Source organism: Oncorhynchus mykiss, chromosome 1 (genome assembly GCF_057628025.1).
Source record: "Oncorhynchus mykiss isolate SJ-2025 chromosome 1, ASM5762802v1, whole genome shotgun sequence".
Lineage (NCBI taxonomy): Eukaryota > Metazoa > Chordata > Actinopteri > Salmoniformes > Salmonidae > Oncorhynchus > Oncorhynchus mykiss.
This window is the reverse complement of record NC_143022.1, coordinates 62,152,293-62,172,315: the sequence shown is the minus strand read 5'-3', so window position 1 is coordinate 62,172,315 and position 20,023 is coordinate 62,152,293. Positions and strand designations below refer to the sequence as shown.

The 20,023-nt window shown below is 44.3% G+C and overlaps 1 protein-coding gene across 1 annotated transcript in view; it reads left to right on the top strand.

Annotated features, from left to right (window-relative positions):
- Positions 1-20,023, top strand: part of LOC110525690 (inactive tyrosine-protein kinase 7) — a 210,788-nt gene that overhangs the window by 133,255 nt on the left and 57,510 nt on the right. The window contains exons 3-5 of the mRNA XM_036980912.2: positions 8,091-8,193; positions 9,746-9,930; positions 12,240-12,387. Coding sequence (XP_036836807.2) covers positions 8,091-8,193; positions 9,746-9,930; positions 12,240-12,387 — 436 coding nt within the window. The remainder of the gene's footprint in view (positions 1-8,090; positions 8,194-9,745; positions 9,931-12,239; positions 12,388-20,023) is intronic.

Genomic DNA, 20,023 nt, shown 5'->3' with positions numbered 1-20,023 from the left:
TGGGCTGACTGGCGGCACTGGCGGCCCCTGGTTGACTGGCGGCACTGGCGGCCCCTGGCTGACTGGCGGCCCCTGGCTGACTGGCGGCACTGGCGGCCCCTGGCTGACGGGCGGCACTGGCGGCCCCTGGCTGACGGGCGGCACTGGCGGCCCCTGGCTGACGGGCGGCACTGGCGGCCCCTGGCTGACGGGCGGCACTGGCGGCCCCTGGCTGACGGGCGGCACTGGCGGCTCCTGGCTGACGGGCGGCATTGGCGGCTCCTGGCAGACGGGCGGCACTGGCGGCGCTGGGCAGACGGGCGGCACTGGCGGCGCTGGGCAGACGGGCGGCACTGGCGGCGCTGGGCAGACGGGCGGCACTGGCGGCGCTGGGCAGACGGGCGGCACTGGCGGCGCTGGGCAGACGGGCGGCACTGGCGGCGCTGGGCAGACGGGCGGCGCTGGCGGCGCTGGGCAGACGGGCGGTGCTGGCGGCGCTGGGCAGACGGGAAGCTCCGGCAACGCTGGGCTGAGTAGCTCTCCTAGCGCCGAACAGGCGGGAGACTCCGGCAGCACTGGAGAGGAGGAAGGCTCTGGTAGCGCCGGAGAGGCGGGAGACTCCGGCAGCGCTGGAGAGGAGAGAGCCCCTGCAAGGGTGGGCCGGAGAGACAGCCTGGTACGGGGAGCTGCCACCGGAGGGCTGGTGCGTGGAGGTGGTGACGGATAGACCGGACCGTGCAGGCGCACTGGAGCTCTTGAGCACCGAGCCTGCCCAACCTTACCTGGTTGAATGCTCACGGTCGCCCTGCCAGTGCGGCGTGGTGGAATAGCCCGCACTGGGCTATGCAGGCGAACCGGAGACACCGAGCGCAAGGCTGGTGCCATGTAAGCCGGCCCAAGGAGACGCACTGGGGACCAGCTGCGTAGAGCCGGCTTCATGGCATTAGGCTCGACGCTCAATCTAGCCCGGCCGACACGCGGAGCTGGAATATACCGCACCGGGCTATGCACCCGCACTGGAGACACCGTGCGCACCACTGCATAACACGGTGCCTGTCCGGTCTCTCTAGCCCCCCGGTAAGCACAGGGAGTCTGCCCAGGTCTCCTACCTGGCGTAGCCATACTCCCTGTTAGCCCCCCCCCAATAAATTTTTGGGGCTGCCTCTCGGGCTTCCTTCCGCGCCGCCGTGCCTGCTTCGCCAACTCCATTCTCTGATAACCTGCCGCGCACTGCTCCATCGAATCCCAGGCGGGCTCCGGCACTCTCCCTGGGTCGGCCACCCACCTGTCGATCTCCTCCCAAGTAGTATACTCCATGCCATTGCTGTCCATAACGTCCTCCTTTCGCTGCTGCCTGTTAACACGCTGCTCGGTCCGAGTGTGGTGGGTGATTCTGTAACGGCGTTCTTCGTTTGCTGAAAGAGAGGACCGAAATGCAGCGTGGTGGTTACTCATGTTCTTTAATGAATGACGATACATGAAATAACTAAATGAATACGAAAACAACAAACGGAACGTGAAACCTAATACAGCCTATCTGGTGAACACTACACAAAGACAGGAACAATCACCCACAAACACACAGTGAAACCCAGGCTACCTAAGTATGATTCTCAATCAGAGACAACTAATGACACCTGCCTCTGATTGAGAACCATACTAGGCCGAAAACATAGAACTGCCCCACAACATAGAAAAACAAACATAGACTGCCCACCCAACTCACGCCCTGACCATACTAAATAAATACAACACAAAGGAAATAGAGGTCAGAACGTGACATAGACTGGCACTGAGCAGAGAGACAGCATTAATGTGTGTGTGTGTGTGTGTGTGTGTGTGTGTGTGTGTGTGTGTGCGTGTGTGACAGACAGCAACGCTCTGGGTTGTTTTTAACTTGCCATCGATTCACTTGTCTACTTTCTGTCACTCACATCAGAAGAGTATGGACACCTCCCCCAACAGAGAGCACTGGCTCCACAGCACCAAGCTATGTTTGGCGACAATAGAAGATTAGAGATGGGTAAAGCACATAGTATTGTATGGATACATAGCCTACAGTATGTTTTAAGACATTGTATTGTTTCGTGTAATTTCACGTCTCATGTTTAGAAAAAGCTGTACGTGTATCCTTCTTTTTTTAACCCTTATTTTACCAGGTAAGTTGACTAAGAAGAACATATGAAGAGCTTATTTCCATAATGCCATATTCACACATTTTTCACATTTGTGTTTTTTCACCACATATTATTGCTTAAGGGTACCTTCATTGTGTGTGTGTTTTAAAAATATTGCTTTTCTCAGATTTTTTATTCAGATATTTTAGGTGTGCATCGAAATGTTATTTTTTTTGTTGCAAAAAGCTATACATCTATTGTTTAGCTGGAAAGGAATATTCATTCATACACTGTATATTTTACTGTGATATGTTGTTGTCTCACCTAGCTATCTTAAGATGTACTGTAAGTCCCTCTGGATAAGAGCCTCTGCTAAATGACTAAATGTCAAATGTAAATGTTTTACATATAGATCTCATATTACTAGTTAGATTTTTTTTAAACAATGTTTTTTTGTGTCGATGTCACAAATGTATCACTTATGCAGTTATTTTATGTAGTTATTTGTTACATTTGACTGTGTAAAACCTAGCAGTACTACTTATTTCTCTGAGAGTGAGGCGGATATATAGCGTTTAGCAATAATTATTTGTCTCTCTGAAATGAAACCATCAAGTGACAGATTTCAAACAAATACATGTCTGTCATTGAACAACCCGATGTGATGATTAGATGGTGAAAAAACACAACACCCACTGGGCACAGACGTCAGTTAAATGTTTATTCCAGGTTGGTTCAACATCATTTCATTGAAATGACGTGGAAAATGTGTTGATTCAACCAGTGTGTGCCCAGTAGGCAATCTCTTTCATAAGTTCTTTAAACAATAAAAACATATTTACCAACATTTCTGAAAAGGGATATATAGTGTTTTGGAAAGAAACTGTTCATATTATCTTTTGCAACAATGACTTGGGGAATAGTTGCAGGAGAGTCTGTATTCATCATGTCCATACCCATCTGAAATGTTTTTCATTTTACCATAATACAGTAGCCAGTTATGTCTATTTTTCTGACCAAATCCACCCGTAACTCAGGTTACTGTGGTTTGACTGCATCAGGGAAACCATTCACCATGGCAACAAATCATCACATTGAGTGTAACCCATACATACACACACATATTGGTCCCTTGGTGCGCCGAGGCGTGAATAACCCTAAGCCTCTGTCCTAACAATGTCCTAGCATTCATCTCTGTTATTAACACTAGCGATGCAGACCTGGCGTTCTGCCTGCCTCCTAGCTTTTATAAAGCCTTGTTGCTCCTAATGGGTTGTGGTTGCCAGGTTTCTTTTCATTGCCCTGGTTCCTGTCTTGGTTGAGCATTCATTGTCAATAGAGTTTAAAAGTCAGATAATATCTGTCTGTAGTAACGGATGTATTTTGTAGAGGGAAGGTGGCAGGTGGAGGGTGTTCTGTCATATTACCAAGCAGACTGACAAGGCATGGCAGCCATATGGATGAGTATTTGTGGACTGTGTGGTGTTGTTACTTTCTCCTCTCCTCTCTCCCTTTGTGACTCACTGTTTCCTCTTGGTTGGAAGGTTTGCCTCATCCCTCCTTCTCAGCACCCCCTAATGACAGGTCTGTGTGTGTCTGGCCCCAGGTTATAGTGAGAGCCCCATCCTCACCCACTCATAACAGTAGAGGACTTGACTGAAAGCCATAGCCAATCAGCATCCCTAAGTCCATCATCAGACATACTGCAAACGCACACACACACAAAGACACACACAGACGATGTAGCACTAGGGCACGCTCTGTCACGGTTAGCTAATTCAATCAAATGCTTCAAAAACAACAGGTGTAGACCTTCAGTGAAATGCTTACTTACGGGCCCTTCGCAACAATGCAGAGAGACAGAAAATAGAGACATAATAGAAAATAATAATAATACAAGTTATAATAAATACACAATGAGTAACGATAACTTGGCTATACACACAGGGTACCCGTACCAAATCGATATGCAGAGGTAAGAGGTAATTGGGATAGACATGTACATATACAAGGAATAAAGTAACTAGACAACAGGATAGATAATAAACAGTAGCAGCGTATGTGATGAGTCAAAAAAAGTGATTGCAAAAAGGGTCAATGCAGATAGTCCAGGTAGCTTTTTGGTTAACTATTTAACTAACGATTTAGAACCGCTTGCCTTGCAGTATCAGAGAGTATCAGTATCACAATTTTTAGGGCCTTCGTCTGACACTGCCAGGTATAGAGGTCCTGGATGGCAGGGTCCTTAGCTTAGTGATGAACTTGGAGGGCACTATGGTGTTGAACACTGCTGAGCTGTGGTCAATGAACAGCATTCTCACATAGGTGTTCCTCTTGTCCAGGTGGGAGAGGGCAGTGGAGTGAATAGAGATTGCATCATCGGTGGCTCTATTGGGATGGTATGCGAATTGGAATAGAACTGTGGTGTCTTGAATGATGGTGTTGATGTGAGACATGACCAGCCTTTCAAAGCTTTTCATGTCAACAGTTGGTATGACAGACTGGGTCAGGGAGAGGATGAAAATGTCAGTGAAGACACTTGCCAGCTGGTCAGTGCATGCTCTGAGTACGTGTCCTGGTAATCCGTCTGGCCCTGTGGCCTTGTGAATGTTAACCTGTTTAAAAGGTCTTACTCACATCGGCTACGGAGAGTGTGATCACACAGTCGTCCGGAACAGCTGGTGCTCTCATGATGTTTCAGTGTTGCCTGCGTCGAAAGCAAGCATGGAAGTCATTTAGCTCGTCTGGTAGGCTCGCGTCACTTGACAGCTAGCGGCTGGGTTTTTCTTTGTAATCCGTGATAGTTTGCAAGCCCTGCCACATCCGATGAGTGTCAGAGCCGGCGTAGTAGAATTTAGATTTTAGTCCTGGATTGACACTTTGATGGTTCGTTGGAGGTCGTAGCGGGATTTCTTATAAGTGTCCGGATTAGTGATGGTTCGTTGGAGGTCGTAGCGGGATTTCTTATAAGTGTCCGGATTAGTGTCCTGCTCCTTGAAAGTGGCAGCTTTAGGCTAGCTGTCACAAACCGGCTCGAAGTTCAGAACAAATGGGAGACAACATGGAGATAAAGAATAACAAAATATATTTATTAACTAAAGTAAAGTAAATACAATTAACAATGGTGTGTGTCAGTAGTAATCAGTAGTGTGAGTAGTGTTGAAAGGTGCCAACGCAAACAAACAAAACATCCACATAAATGCCACAACCAAAATCTGTAAGTGTGTCTGCATGGAGAGAGTCTCTCCAACGAATGGGGCAGAGATGCATTTTTCCTGGGACACACCCGAGCCCAGGTGTGTCCCATTTTTCTGACGACCCTCCCGGCTCCACCCACCGACATCCTATTAAGGAAAACAAGAGCAAAGAGAGAGAATTCGGCAGACAGAGTGGGAGGGTCGTCACACTAGCTCAGTGAGGATGTTGCCTGTAATCCATGGCTTCTGGTTGGGATATGTACGTACGGTCACTGTGGAGACAACGTCGTCAATGCACTTATTAATGAAGCTGGTGGATGATGTGGTAAACTCCTCAATGCCATCGGCTGAATCCCGTAACATATTCCAGTCTGTGCTAGGGAAACAGTTTTGTAGTTTAGCATCCAATTCACCTGAGCTGGTACTTCCTGTTTGAGTTTTTGCTTGTCAGCAGGATTTCGGAGGTTAGAGTTATGGTCAGATTTGCCAAATGGAGGGTGAGGGAGAGCTTTGTATGTTTTTCTGTGTGTGTAGTAAAGGTGATATAGAGTTTTGTCATCTCTAGTTTGTTTCACAGGTGAATTGCTGGTAGGAATTACGTAAAATGGATTTCAGTTTCCCTGCATTAAAATCCACTGCCACTAGGAGCGCCACCTCGTACCTCTGCATATGACAAACGCCTGAAAGTACCACATTCATCTGTACAAACAATAGTACGCAAGTATAAACACCATGGGACCACACAGCGATCATACCGCTCAGGAAGGAGACGCGTTCTGTCTCCTAGAGATTAACGTACTTTGGTGTGAAAAGTGCATATCAATCCCAGAACAACAGCAAAGGACCTTGTGAAGATGCTGGAGGAAACAGGTACAAAAGTATCTATATCCACAGTTAAACAAGTCCTATATCGACATAACCTGAAAGGCCGCTCAGCAAAACCGCCATGAAAAAACCAGACTACAGTTTGCAGCTGCACATGGGGACAAAGATCGTACTCTGGTCTGATGAAACAAAAATAGAACTGTTTGGCCATAATGACCATCGTTATGTTTGGAGGTAAAATGGGGAGGCTTGCAAGCCAAAGAACACCATCCCAACCATGAAGCACGGGGGTGGCAGCATCATGTTGTGGGGGTGCTTTGCTGCAGGAGGGTGCACTTCACAACATAGATGGCATCATGCGTGGAAATGATGTGGATATATTGAAGCAACATCTCAAGACATCAGGATTAAATGTCGGGAATTGTGAAAAACTGAGTTTAAATGTATTTGGCTAAGGTGTATGTAAACCTCCGACTTCAACTGTAAGCACGGTTTGAAATTATTATGTTTTGATCAAATCTTATATCTGTTTGTGATTCTTGGGGTCAAATTGCGGTCTACAAGTCATTTGTAATTATGTTCCTGCCCCCCCGGCGATCCACTCTAGAAAGAATTGGCCCGCGGCTGAATCTAGTTGATGATCCCAGGTTTACAAAACATCTAATCATGATCAAACATTTTCTATCCAACAAAGGGGAACACTTACTGTAGGTATATTGTTTTCTCTTCTTTCTTTTCATCTCGTTGCCTTGTCAGTGCGTTTATTCCCCCGTTTGGTTAATTAACTTTGATAAGCACATGGGTCAAAAACTTTTTAGTTCCCTGTCTACGATTTCTGACGATACCCCCATCCTTTTGAGACATCGTTTCACACTTCTCTTGATAGTAATGTCCAAGATAAAATGTGTTTTGCTCAAGTAGTGGTATGAATATTGTCCGTTTCTATTTTGAAAGCAGTCTGTGAATTTACAAATAGTTGACAAATCTTATCCATTTTGCCAACACAGCCAAATGAAAGCTGAACTGTGCTGTATTCTCAGGTGGGCGTGACTTGAGCCTTGCTACTAACACACACACACACACACACTGGCTAAATGGATGTGCCCTCATTACGTCAAATGCATACATTTAAGCATGACAAATATGAAGGCACGTATTACTGTATATACCATTATATGAATGAGCGTAGTCTACACGCTCAGTTAGTGCCAATATAGGTTGCATCCCAAATGGAATCCTATATTCCCTATATAGTGCACTACTTTTGACCAGAACCCTGTTCCCATTGGGAAGCAGGCTGTCACACAACACAGCAGGGGAGAATCAAAGACTAATAAGCGCTATCATTATGAAAATCAATTGGTTACACTTCAGTGGGAATGGATCCGTGAGGGAGATTCATGCTGCTTCATGCTGTCAATCTCTACTGACTCCCCTGGTTAGATGAAGGTTAAATAAAAAAAGAGCTGTGAGGGAAGTTTAGCCATGCATCACTAGAATCTGCCAGTCTCATTTTATCATACATCATAGCTACATGCCAGTATGGTGGATTAATCTGATATAATGACAGATATGTGCTATTTTTGTTGAATTTTCCTTATACATTGGAATTGGGTCAAAACTGGAAAGGAACTTTTCTCAGTGTGGCTGCTACCATTAACATCACAGTTAGCCTGGATACTGTGTTACAGTGTGTTTCATGAGAAGTGACGCAGCATAAGAATACCACTTATCTAAATTTTCATCCTGTCCCTCTCATCCTCTCTCCCTCTTCTCTCTCTGCTCTTTCTCCCTCTTTTCTGCTCTCTCCTCACTGCAACACACAAACTGTTTCTGAACTGAATTCTCTCTCTCTCTCTCTCTCTCTCTCTCTCTCTCTCTCTCTCTCTCTCTCTCTAACTCTGTCATGCGCGCTTTCTCTCTCTCTGTCATTCTCTCTCTCTCCCTCCCCCTCCCCCTCCCCCTTTAACAGGGTTGGAAAGTGGGGGTGTGACCCTGAAGGAACCAACCACGGAGGCGGAGATCGAGAGCTCTGCACCAGTGACATTGCGGTGCCACATTGACGGACACCCACGGTGAGCCCCTCCACCTCTCTTCCTTTACCTTGAATTCAGAATTCAAGGGGTGCATGTACAGTGCTTCGGAAAGTATTCAGACCCCTTGACTTTTTCCACATTTTGTTACGTTGCAGCCTTAATTCTAAAATGTATTAAATAAATAAAAATCCTCAACAATCTACAAACAATAACCCATAATGACAAAGCGAAAACAGGTTCTTAGAAATTTTAGCAAATTTATAAAAAATAGAAAACAGATACTTTATTTACATAACTATTTTGACCTTTTGTCATGAGACTTGAAATTGAGCTCTGGTGCATCCTGTTTCCATTGATCATCCTTGAGATGTTTCTACAACTTGATTGGAGTCCATCTGTGGTAAATTACATTTATTGGACATGATTTGGAAAGGCACACACCTGTCTATATAAGGTCCCACAGTTGACAGTGCATGTCAGAGCAAAAACCAAGCCATGAGGTCTAAGGAATTGTCCGTAGAGCTCCGAGACAGGATTATATTGAGGCACAGATCTGGGGAAGGGTACCAAAATATTTCTGCAGCATTGTAGGTCCCCAAGAACACAGTGGCCTCCATCATTCTTAAATGGAAGAAGTTTTGAACTACCACGACTCTTCCTAGAGCTGGCTGCCCGACCAAACTGAGCAATCGGGGGAGAAGGGCCTTGGTCCAGGAGGTGACCAAGAACATGATGGTCACTCTGACAGATCTCTAGAGTACCTCTGTAGAGATGGGAGAACCTTCCAGAAGGACATCCATCTCTGCAGCACTCCACCAACCATGAAGCACTGGGGTGGGAGCATCATGTTGTGGGGGTGCTTTGCTGCAGGAGGGTCTGGTGCACTTCACAAAATAGATGGCATCATGAGGATGGAAAATGATGAGATGTGTTTCAATATATCTACAAGGCATCAGTCAGGAAGTTAACGCTTGGTCGCAAATGGTTCTTCCAAATGGTAATGACCCAAAGCATACTGCCAAAGTTGTGGCAAATGGCTCAAGGACAACAAAGAGTGGCCATCACAAAGCCCTGACCTCAATCCTACAGAAAATGTGTGGGCAGAACTGAAAAGGCGTGTGTGTGAGCAAGGAGGCCTACAAACCTGACTCAGTTACACCAGCTCTGTCAGGAGGAATGGGACAAAATTCACCCAACTTATTGTGGGAAGCTTGTGGAAGGCTACTCCGAAACGTTTGACCCAAGTTAAACAATTTAAAAGCAATGCTACCAAATACTAATTGAGTGTATGTAAACGTCTGACCCACTGGGAATGTGATGAAATAAATAAAAGCTGAAATAATCATTCTCTCTACTATTATTCTGACATTTCACATTCTTAAAATAAAGTGGTGAGCCTAACTGACCTAAGACAGGAGATTTCTATTAGGATTAAATTTCAGGAAATGTGAAAAACTGAGTTTAAATGTACTTGGCTAAGGTGTATGTAAACTTCCGACTTCAACTGCATATTACAGTATGTGTATTGTAATATCAAATACGGATTTTTACTTTCCACTGAACTGCCTCCTCTATTCTCCTTCCCCCTCAGGCCTACATGCCAGTGGTTTCGGGATGGGATGAGGTTGACAGAGAAGACCCATCAAATCAACAACAAAGAGCGCACCCTCACCTTCAAGAGTGCCAGCCCCGACGACAACGGCCTTTACTACTGCTGTGCCAAGAATGCAGCCGGCCATGTGTGCAGCAACGCCAATTTCACCCTCAACATCATAGGTATGTGTGGGTGGGGGAGTTGTGTGTGTGTGTGTGTGCGTGCATGCATGCATCTTTTTTGTCTGTGCACGTTTATCCTGTGTGTGTGTTTTAGTATATGTGTGTGTGGGCTCTGCTTCTCAGTAAATGCTGCTTCATAATCCTGTTCTCTTTGCTGACATCGCACACACTTGGGCCCCCTGGCAATTTGGCCCCATTACTGAGTTGCATTTTCTCGTTCCTACCTTTGCAGCATGGTCTTCAAAGAACCACACACACACACACACACACACACACACACACACACACACACACACACACACACACACACACACACACAGTGTGCCTGCTGCTCTGTTGAGCCAGGCAACAGTGTGACGTTAATAAAACAAAATAAAGGTTATGGCGTGTTAGCATATTTTCCACTTTTCATAAATATTTTCACACCTGTCATGGTGTGTTTCGTCACCTGATAGGCCTGTTAGAGGCCTGGCGGCACTATGAGATTTGTTCTGCAGTGAATGTGTAGCTGTGGACCGTTAGTGTGAAGAGAGAGCCTGTAATGTGATTACTACAGGGCCTACCGTTATGTAAGTTATGTAAGTAGCCACAGCCACTCTCTCACACGCACTATAAATCACACAAATCCACTTATTGTAAAGGTACTGTACATGTAAACATTAGCTTCCTCAGTTTATTCCCCGAAATTCCATTTAACTGGTATGTTCAATTTTTGGTGATTCTGTTCTATTTCAATAAGCACAATTTCACAGTGCGAGTCCCTGTATTTTTGTCCTGGTTTCTGTATACATTTTTGCTCATTACACAGTATGTGTGTGTGGAAATGTGCCCCGGAGTACATCACCACACAAAATTGAGTACTCAGTCAGGAGCACATCTATGGGAGGAACCTGATCTCCACTCCGATTAGCCACCTGCTCTGCTTACACACACGCATGCACGCATAGACACACCACACCGCACGCACATCAGATTAGCACTTGGATGGAGAGAAGAAATAAATAAATAAAAAGATAATTGTTGAGTTTCCACCCGCTGCACAGTGCACTCCCATAGTCCTTCAGTATGAGTGAATAGTTGACAGACAGCTTTGGACAGGTCCCTAAGTACAGTATGGCCTGCTCACATTGTGGGTGGCACAAGTTCAAACCTAGGGTTCAAATAATGTTTGAAATCACGTCCAACGCTGGACTGAGCTTGCTTGTTGTGTAACCAATAACAAAATTCCCAAATGCCCAAACCCCGTCCACCTGGCACTCTTCAGGCAGGCTTAAGCAAACATTTCAAATAGTATTTGAATCAAGGTCTGCCCCAGGTGTGTCCTGTTCTGCCCAGTTAGCGTTCAGCTTTTCTCTGTTTTGAACACCCTAATGGGGTTTCTGGCACCCACATCTCTTTATGGCTGTGAAATCTGAAGAGCCTTATCCATTAGACCTGGATTAGGGGCATTAGACACGAATGTCCAAAATCATATTTAAAGCGCTGCAGTCTGCACTTTCTGACCTAAGCTGTGGCTAGGTGTTTAGAGGTAAACCCTGTGACTCTGACACCTCACTGGACACGCCAAGCCAGCTGCAGCCCGAAACAGGGCCTGGAGAGTGGGTGTGTTTGGCTGGCAGACAAGTTCTGGTGGTGGAGGAGGGGAGAGAGGATGCCCTGTTAGGCCCCGTTGTCTTGCAACACGATCCGTAGTCCCTAAACAAATGTTGTGCTAACTGACGTAAGACCATTAGGGCCTGATGGTAAAAACAGGGTTTAGAATCTGGGCCTGCCTTTAATTACAGTGTGACCATCAACTAATCAAAGATGACATTCTGGAATCTTTCTAACAATTACAAGATTAATTTAATTTATCAAAGGACCTATTGGTATAGGGTAGAGAAGATAGGGGAGAATGGCCTGTGTGGTTCTTGGGATGTAGGGGGGGTGCCCTGTCATGGTTTTGCCATGAGCCTAGTTATGGAATGTGCTTACTGCCCTCATTACGTCTCCCTGGGGCCAAGAGGTGTTGACATCCTGAACCTCCTGAAGGCCCCCTGCCTACCTCACACTGCTGTTAGCAACGTTGAGTAAAACCTGGTATGAAATGTGTGTATGTGAGTGTATGTGAGTGTATGTGAGTGTGTGTGTGTGTGTGTGTGTGTGTGTGTGTGTGTGTGTGTGTGTGTGTGTGTGTGGGTGTTTTGCATGTGTGAGTGTGGGTGTTTTGCATGTGCATCTGTGCGGCATGCGTGTGCATGTGTTGTGTTTTTATGGACTGATGCCCACAGATGTAGTGATGTGTCTATCTCTCTGTCTCTTTCTCTCAGATAAGAGTTTCCCCCGGCCAGTAGTGACTCCAATGGACCAGGTTGTCCTGAAGAATGAGGAGGCTGTCTTCCACTGTCAGTTCACCGCTGTCCCAGAGCCCACTGTGGAGTGGTACTATGACGCTGAACTTCTCACCAACAAGTCCCGGTAGACACCCGTCCTCTAACCTCCTTTTCACCTTGTTTACGCCTTCTCCCTCCATTCCCCCTCCCTCTCCTCTACCTCTTCCTCCGTCTCTTCTTCCAACTCATCCTCCTCCACCTCTCCCCCTCCCCTCCACAACCTCAATCTTCCTCCACCTCCTCTTCAAATAGCCCATTGTCCAAGACTATCTGTCCTCCTCTGTCTGTGTGGTGTATGTGTAACTGGAGTCCTTTGAGGCCCAGTGAGGTGGAACCCCGGTGAGGTGGAACCCCTGTGTTGGCGTCTATAGCTCTTTGTTTGTTATCACAGCTCAGGCCTTAATGAATTGGAAGGGTAATGTTGCATGCTAAGGAATGTTATTTCTGGAACTGTGCAGTGTAATGCAATTTTACAGTGTCTGCGTCCCAAACGGCACCCTATTGCTTCTATGTACTACTTTTAAACCAGGGGGCGCTGTGAGGGTTATTTAACATACTCTTCAATGAGGTAGGGTTTCAGGTGTTTTCGAAAGATGGGCAGGGACTCCACTGTCCTGACTTTAGGGCGAAGCTTGTTCCACCGTTGGGGTGCCAGGACAGAGAGAGCGTCCCTCCCGTAAGGGTGGGATGGCCAGGATGTTGTAGAGCATGAACCTACAGGAGCGGGTCACTGCTTTGATGTTTACAGAGAATGACAGGGTTTTGTCCGGGGTCATGCCAAGGTACACCAGTAGTGAGCGCACAGGGTGCAGACACAGATTCTCTCCACGTCACCTGGTAGAAGCAACCTGCCAGGTAGGATGCAATCCAGGAGTGTGCAGAGCCTGATCCGCCCAACCCTGAGAGGGCGGAGAGGAGGATCTGATGGTTCACGGTGTCGAAGGCAGAGGATAGATCTAGGAGGATGAGAACAGAGGACAGAGTCAGCTTTGGCAGAGCGGAGAGCCTCTGTGAAATAGTGTAGAGCGGTCTCAGTTTAGTGAGCCGCCTTGAAGCTTGACGGGTTAGAGTCAAGAAAATTATGCTGAGTGAGATAACGAGAGAGACCGCATGCTCAAGTGTTTTGGAAAGAAAAGAAAAAAAGAGTTTCTAGTCCGTTGTTTTTTTACGTCAGAGGGGTAGAGTGTTGGTTCCTTGAGGAGGCGACCGCAGCCAGTTGTCAGGGATGAGTTGATGAGGAGAAGTGAAGAATGGGAGAAGGTCTCCAGAGATGGCCTGGAGAAGGTGGATTGGGTCGGGTAGGCAAGTTGTCGGGATTTGAAGGAGCTTTCAAAGGTTCCTCATCACTGGTGGCAAACCTGTAGTCTGGCTGACACCAAACTCGAAGTCCTACGGACTTCAGAGTCTGGAAAGGCTGTTTTGATTTTGTCGGTACGATGCCGTGCTTTTTTACTGATTGGTTCTCCTCTGTGTCTTTCTCACTTAAACACCCACATGGACAGCCCCAGAGCACTGCCCCCTTTCAAAACGACTGTTGGATTTTCAAATCGCCCCAGGAAAAATTCACATTTGAGAGAACCAATCAAAGCTCAAGATAATTTTTGCGCGAATATTGCACCAACAAACAAATTCCTGTCCAGACCACTGTGTCACAACTCTCCCTCACTGTGTAACAGGTGAGTCACATCAGCCAGGCTAGTAAACCTGAGGCCTTGTGGATACAAACAGCCTGACAGAAGGTTTTATGTCAACCTGTAAGAATTTCACCAATTCATTTTACATCTACCATTCACCTCTCTGTGACGCTGTCCCAAATGGTTTTTTAGATCCACTTTGCTGGTTTTTATTCAGTTATGTTTTATAAAAACATTTCTATTTTGTTTTGATATTATTTCTTTTCAGGGTTAGGGTTAGGGACAGAAAGTAGCCTATGCAATGGAAGCTAGGAGCCATTTATTAGGGATGTTAAAAAAAACACTTTGGTCCTTGATTCAAATGTTTAAGATACAAGTACATCAGTCTGCGGACACCAAAACGATCCAAATGTAGCATGCATTGGTCAGAAAATCGAGTTACGAATAGCCGGTTCACATTTTTGGGGGGCTCATATTGTATTTTTTTTTTACCTTTTGAAAATACCTCTTATTTTTTGACAACTGATTTGTCCTCTCTTTGAGTGTCGAACTGCATGTAACTGTGTTGACAGTCATTGATCTGCAAGTCATTTTGCATGCCGAACAACCACAGGTTGCGGGCTGCGGGCTGCGGGTCCCGACAGAGATCACTGCAGTGTGGTCAGCATTTTTCATGTTGCGGTTGGAAGTGGGCGGTCAGACAGACAAATTTGGGATGAAAATATTTTTGTTGTCCTGCAGATTATTCTGCCTTACCAAGTAAAAAGGCAGTAAATACTCATAGCGTGGAACTGAAAAAAAATGCTTATATTTACCTTGGTTTTAGAGTAACTTTATGCAATTACTGCTAACATAACCCACATTTTCTCCAGAACACAATACAATAGAGGCAGGATACTTGTCCACATGATTAACCATGTATTTAATGTAGAAAAAATTATATTAACTCATTTTAGACCAAATGAGCAGTTACTGTATTTTTGCTTCATAGGGCAGTATTGGAAACGGTCGTTTTTCTGCTTTGTATGCATTATCCTACCTATTGTATTAAAAGCACATACAGTTGAAGTCAGAAGTTTACATACACCTTAGCCAAATACATTTAAACTCAGTTTTTCACAATTCCTGACATTTAATCCTAGTAAGAATTCCCTGTTTTAGGTCAGTTAGGATCACCACTTTATTTTAAGAGTGTGAAATGTCATAATAATTGTAGAGAGAATTATTTATTTCAACTTTTATTTCTTTCATCACATTCCCAGTGGGTCAGAAGTTTACATACACTCAATTATTATTTGGTAGCATTGCCTTTAAATTGTTTAACTTTGGTCAAACGTTTCGGGTAGCCTTCCACAAGCTTCCCACAATAAGTTGGGTGAATTTTGGCCCATTCCTCCTGACAGAGCTGGTGTAACTGAGTCAGGTTTGTAGGCCTCCTTGCTGCACACACTTTTTCAAGTCTGCCCACAATTTTCTATAGGATTGAGATCAGGGTTTTGTGATGGCCACTCTAATACCTTGACTTTGTTGTCCTTAAGCCATTTTGCCATAACTTTCGAAGTATGCTTTAACTTCCTGACTGATGTCTTGAGATGTTGCTTCAAAATATCAATTATAATATCAACTAATTGATGTCAATTAGCTTATCAGAAGCTTCTAAAGCCATTACATAATTTTCTGGAATTTTCCAAGCTGTTTAAATGCACAGTCAACTTAGTGTATGTAAACTTCTGACCCACTGGAATTGTGATACAGTGAATTATGAGTGAAATAATCTGTCTGTAAACAATACTTGATTCCAACCTCTCTTTTAAAAAGCATGTGAAAAAGGTCATTCAGATAACCAAATTCAACCTAGCTAATTTCCGATTTATACAAAATTGTTTGACTACAGAGGTAGCAAAACTGTACTTCAAATCTATGATACTCCCCCAATAAACATACTGCATGACTAGTTGGGCCCAAGCTTGCTGTACAACATTAAAACCTATTCAGTCTGTCTACAAACAGGCTCTCAAAGTGCTTGATAGGAAGCCCAATAGCCATCATCACTGTTACATCCTCAGAAAACATGAGCTCCCGAGTTGGGAAAATCTTGTGCAATACACCGACGCATGTCTTGTATTCAAGATCCTAAATGGCCTGGCTCCCCCTCCACTCAGTATTTTTGTTAAACAGAAAACCCAAACACATGGCAGCAGATCCACAAGGTCTGCCATGAGAGGTGACTGTATAGTTCCCTTAAGGAAAAGCACCTTTAGTAAATGAGAGCTTCCCATGTCTGGAATACACTGCCAACAGACACACATAACTGCACCACCTATCACACTTTCACAAAATGTATGAATACATGGCTAAAGAAAGGTCAATCAGATTTGTAATCATAATCCCTAGCTGTGTATTGCCGCTTTCTATGTTGTCTGTTGTCTGTAGCTTGTGAGGTGTGGAAACACTTTGTTGCTTTTCCAAATTTTGTCTTGCTGCTTTTTGTTCTATGTTGCTCTGTCTGTATGCTACGTCTTGCTTGTCCTATGTTGCTCTGTCTGTATGCTATGTCTTGCTTGTCCTATGTTGCTCTGTGTGTGCACACTACTCAATGATTGTTTATATTGTAATTGTTTTTAATAACCTGCCCAGGGACTGCGGTTGAAAATTAGCCGGCTGGCTAAAACAGGCACTTTTACTGAAACGTTGATTAATGTGCACTGTCCCTGTAAAAATAAAATAAACTCAAACTCAACTCAACATGTATGTGTAAATTCGCACATAGCGCAAGTGGTGGGGTCAGCATGTAACATGGTGCAAGCGCGTGCCTGGTCTGGTCACCATGTAAGGGTTAAAATTACTTATACTTTTTCTTGGTGTTGTAGCCTGTCCTCATTTAACTTTTAGTTCTGCAATTTCAATTCCATCTTCCATAGGTTAAAGTACACTTCGGTTCAAAAGTTTAGGGTCACTTAGAAATGTCCGTGTTTTTGAATGAAATGTCAATTTTTTGGTCCATTAAAAAAACATAAAATTGATCAGAAATACAGTGTAGACATTGTTAATGCTGTAAATGACTATTGTAGCTGGAAACGGCAGATTTTTTTAATGGAATATCTACATAGGTATACAGAGGCCCATTATCAGCAACCATCACTTCTGTGTTCCAATGGCACATTGTGTTAGCTAATCCAAGTTTATAATTTTAAAAGGCTAATTGATCTTTAGAAAACCCTTTTGCCATTATGTTAGCACAGCTGAAAACTTTTCTGCTGAGTTAAGAAGCAATAAGACTTTTATCTCCCTCACCAACTTCAAACATCTGCTATCTGAGCAGCTAACCGATCGCTGCAGCTGTACATAGTCTATCTGTAAATAGCCCACCCAATTTACCTACCTCATCCCCATACTGTTTATATTTATTTACTTTTCTGCTCTTTTGCACACCAGTATCTCTACCTGTACAGTGCCTTGCGAAAGTATTCGGCCCCCTTGAACTTTGCGACCTTTTGCCACATTTCAGGCTTCAAACATAAAGATATAAAACTGTATTTTTTTGTGAAGAATCAACAAAAAGTGGGACACAATCATGAAGTGGAACAACATTTATTGGATATTTCAAACTTTTTTAACATATCAAAAACGTAAAAATTGGGCGTGCAAAATTATTCAGCCCCTTTACTTTCAGTGCAGCAAACTCTCTCCAGAAGTTCAGTGAGGATCTCTGAATGATCCAATGTTGACCTAAATGACTAATGATGATAAATACAATCCACCTGTGTGTAATCAAGTCTCCGTATAAATGCACCTGCACTGTGATAGTCTCAGAGGTCCGTTAAAAGCGCAGAGAGCATCATGAAGAACAAGGAACACACCAGGCAGGTCTGAGATACTGTTGTGAAGAAGTTTAAAGCCGGATTTGGATACAAAAAGATTTCCCAAGCTTTAAACATCCCAAGGAGCACTGTGCAAGCGATAATATTGAAATGGAAGGAGTATCAGACCACTGCAAATCTACCAAGACCTGGCCGTCCCTCTAAACTTTCAGCTCATACAAGGAGAAGACTGATCAGAGATGCAGCCAAGAGGCCCATGATCACTCTGGATGAACTGCAGAGATCTACAGCTGAGGTGGGAGACTCTGTCCATAGGACAACAATCAGTCGTATATTGCACAAATCTGGCCTTTATGGAAGAGTGGCAAGAAGAAAGCCATTTCTTAAAGATATCCATAAAAAGTGTAGTTTAAAGTTTGCCACAAGCCACCTGGGAGACACACCAAACATGTGGAAGAAGGTGCTCTGGTCAGATTAAACCAAAATTGAACTTTTTGGCAACAATGCAAAACGTTATGTTTGGCGTAAAAGCAACCCAGCTGAACACACCTTCCCCACTGTCAAACATGGTGGTGGCAGCATCATGGTTTGGGCCTGCTTTTCTTCAGCAGGGACAGGGAAGATGGTTCAAATTGATGGGAAGATGGATGGAGCCAAATACAGGACCATTCTGGAAGAAAACCTGATGGAGTCTGCAAAAGACCTGAGACTGGGACGGAGATTTGTCTTCCAACAAGACAATGATCCAAAACATAAAGCAGAATCTACAATGGAATGGTTCAAAAATAAACATATCCAGGTGTTAGAATGGCCAAGTCAAAGTCCAGACCTGAATCCAATCGAGAATCTGTGGAAAGAACTGAAAACTGCTGTTCACAAATGCTCTCAATCCAACCTCACTGAGCTTGAGCTGTTTTGCAAGGAGGAATGGGAAAAAATGTCAGTCTCTCGATGTGCAAAACTGATAGAGACATACCCCAAGCGACTTACAGCTGTAATCGCAGCAAAAGGTGGCGCTACAAAGTATTAACTTAAGGGGGCTGAATAATTTTGCACGCCCAATTTTTCAGTTTTTGATTTGTTAAAAAAGTTTGAAATATCCAATAAATGTCGTTCCACTTCATGATTGTGTCCCACTTGTTGTTGATTCTTCACAAAAAAATACAGTTTTATATCTTTATGTTTGAAGCCTGAAATGTGGCAAAAGGTCGCAAAGTTCAAGGGGGCCGAATACTTTTGCAAGGCACTGTACATGACTATCTGATCATTTATCACTCCAGTGTTAATCTGCAAAATGTGTATTATTCGCCTACCTCCTCATGCCTTTTGCACACAATGTATATAGACTCTCTTTTTTTTTTTCTTTTCTACTGTGTTATTGACTTGTTAATTGTTTACTCCATGTGTAACTCTGTGTTGTCTGTTCACACTGCTATGCTTTATCTTGGCCAGGTCGCAGCTTCTCAACTAGCCTACCTGGTTAAATAAATAAAAAATAAATAAATACAAAATAAAACTGGCCTTCTTTAGACCAGTTGAGTATCTGGAGCATCAGCATTTGTGGGTTCAATTACAGGCTCAAAACGGCCAGAAACAAAGCACTTTCTTCTGAAACTCGTCAGTCTATTATTTTTCTGTGAAATTAAGGCTATTCCATGCAAGAAATTGGCAAGAAACTGAAGATCTCATACAACGCTGTGTACTACTCCCTTCACAGAACAGCACACACTGGCCCTAACCAGAATAGAAAGAGGTGTGGGAGGCCACGGTGCACAACTGAGCAAGAGGACAATTACATTAGAGTGTCTAGTTTGAGAAACAGACCCCTCACAGATCCTCAACTGGCAGCTTTATTAAATAGTACCTTCAAAACACCAGTCTCAACGTCAACTCCGGGATGCTGGCCTTCTAGGCAGAGTTGCAAAGAAAAAGCCATATCTCAGACTGGCTAATAAAAATAAAAGATTAAGATGGGCAAAATAACACAGACACTGGACAAAGGAAGATTGGAAAAAAGTGTTATGGACAAATCTAAGTTTGAGGTGTTCAGATCACAAAGAGGAACATTTGTGAGACACAGAAAAAATGAGAAGATGCTGAAGGAGTGCTTGACCCTATCTGTCAAGCATGGTGGAGGCAATGTGATGGTCTGGGGTGCTTTGGTGGTGGTAAAGTGGGAGATTTGTACAGGGTAAAAGGGATATTGAAGAAGAAAGGCTATCATTCCATTTTGCAATGCATGCCCACTTATCCAAGATGGCCTAGC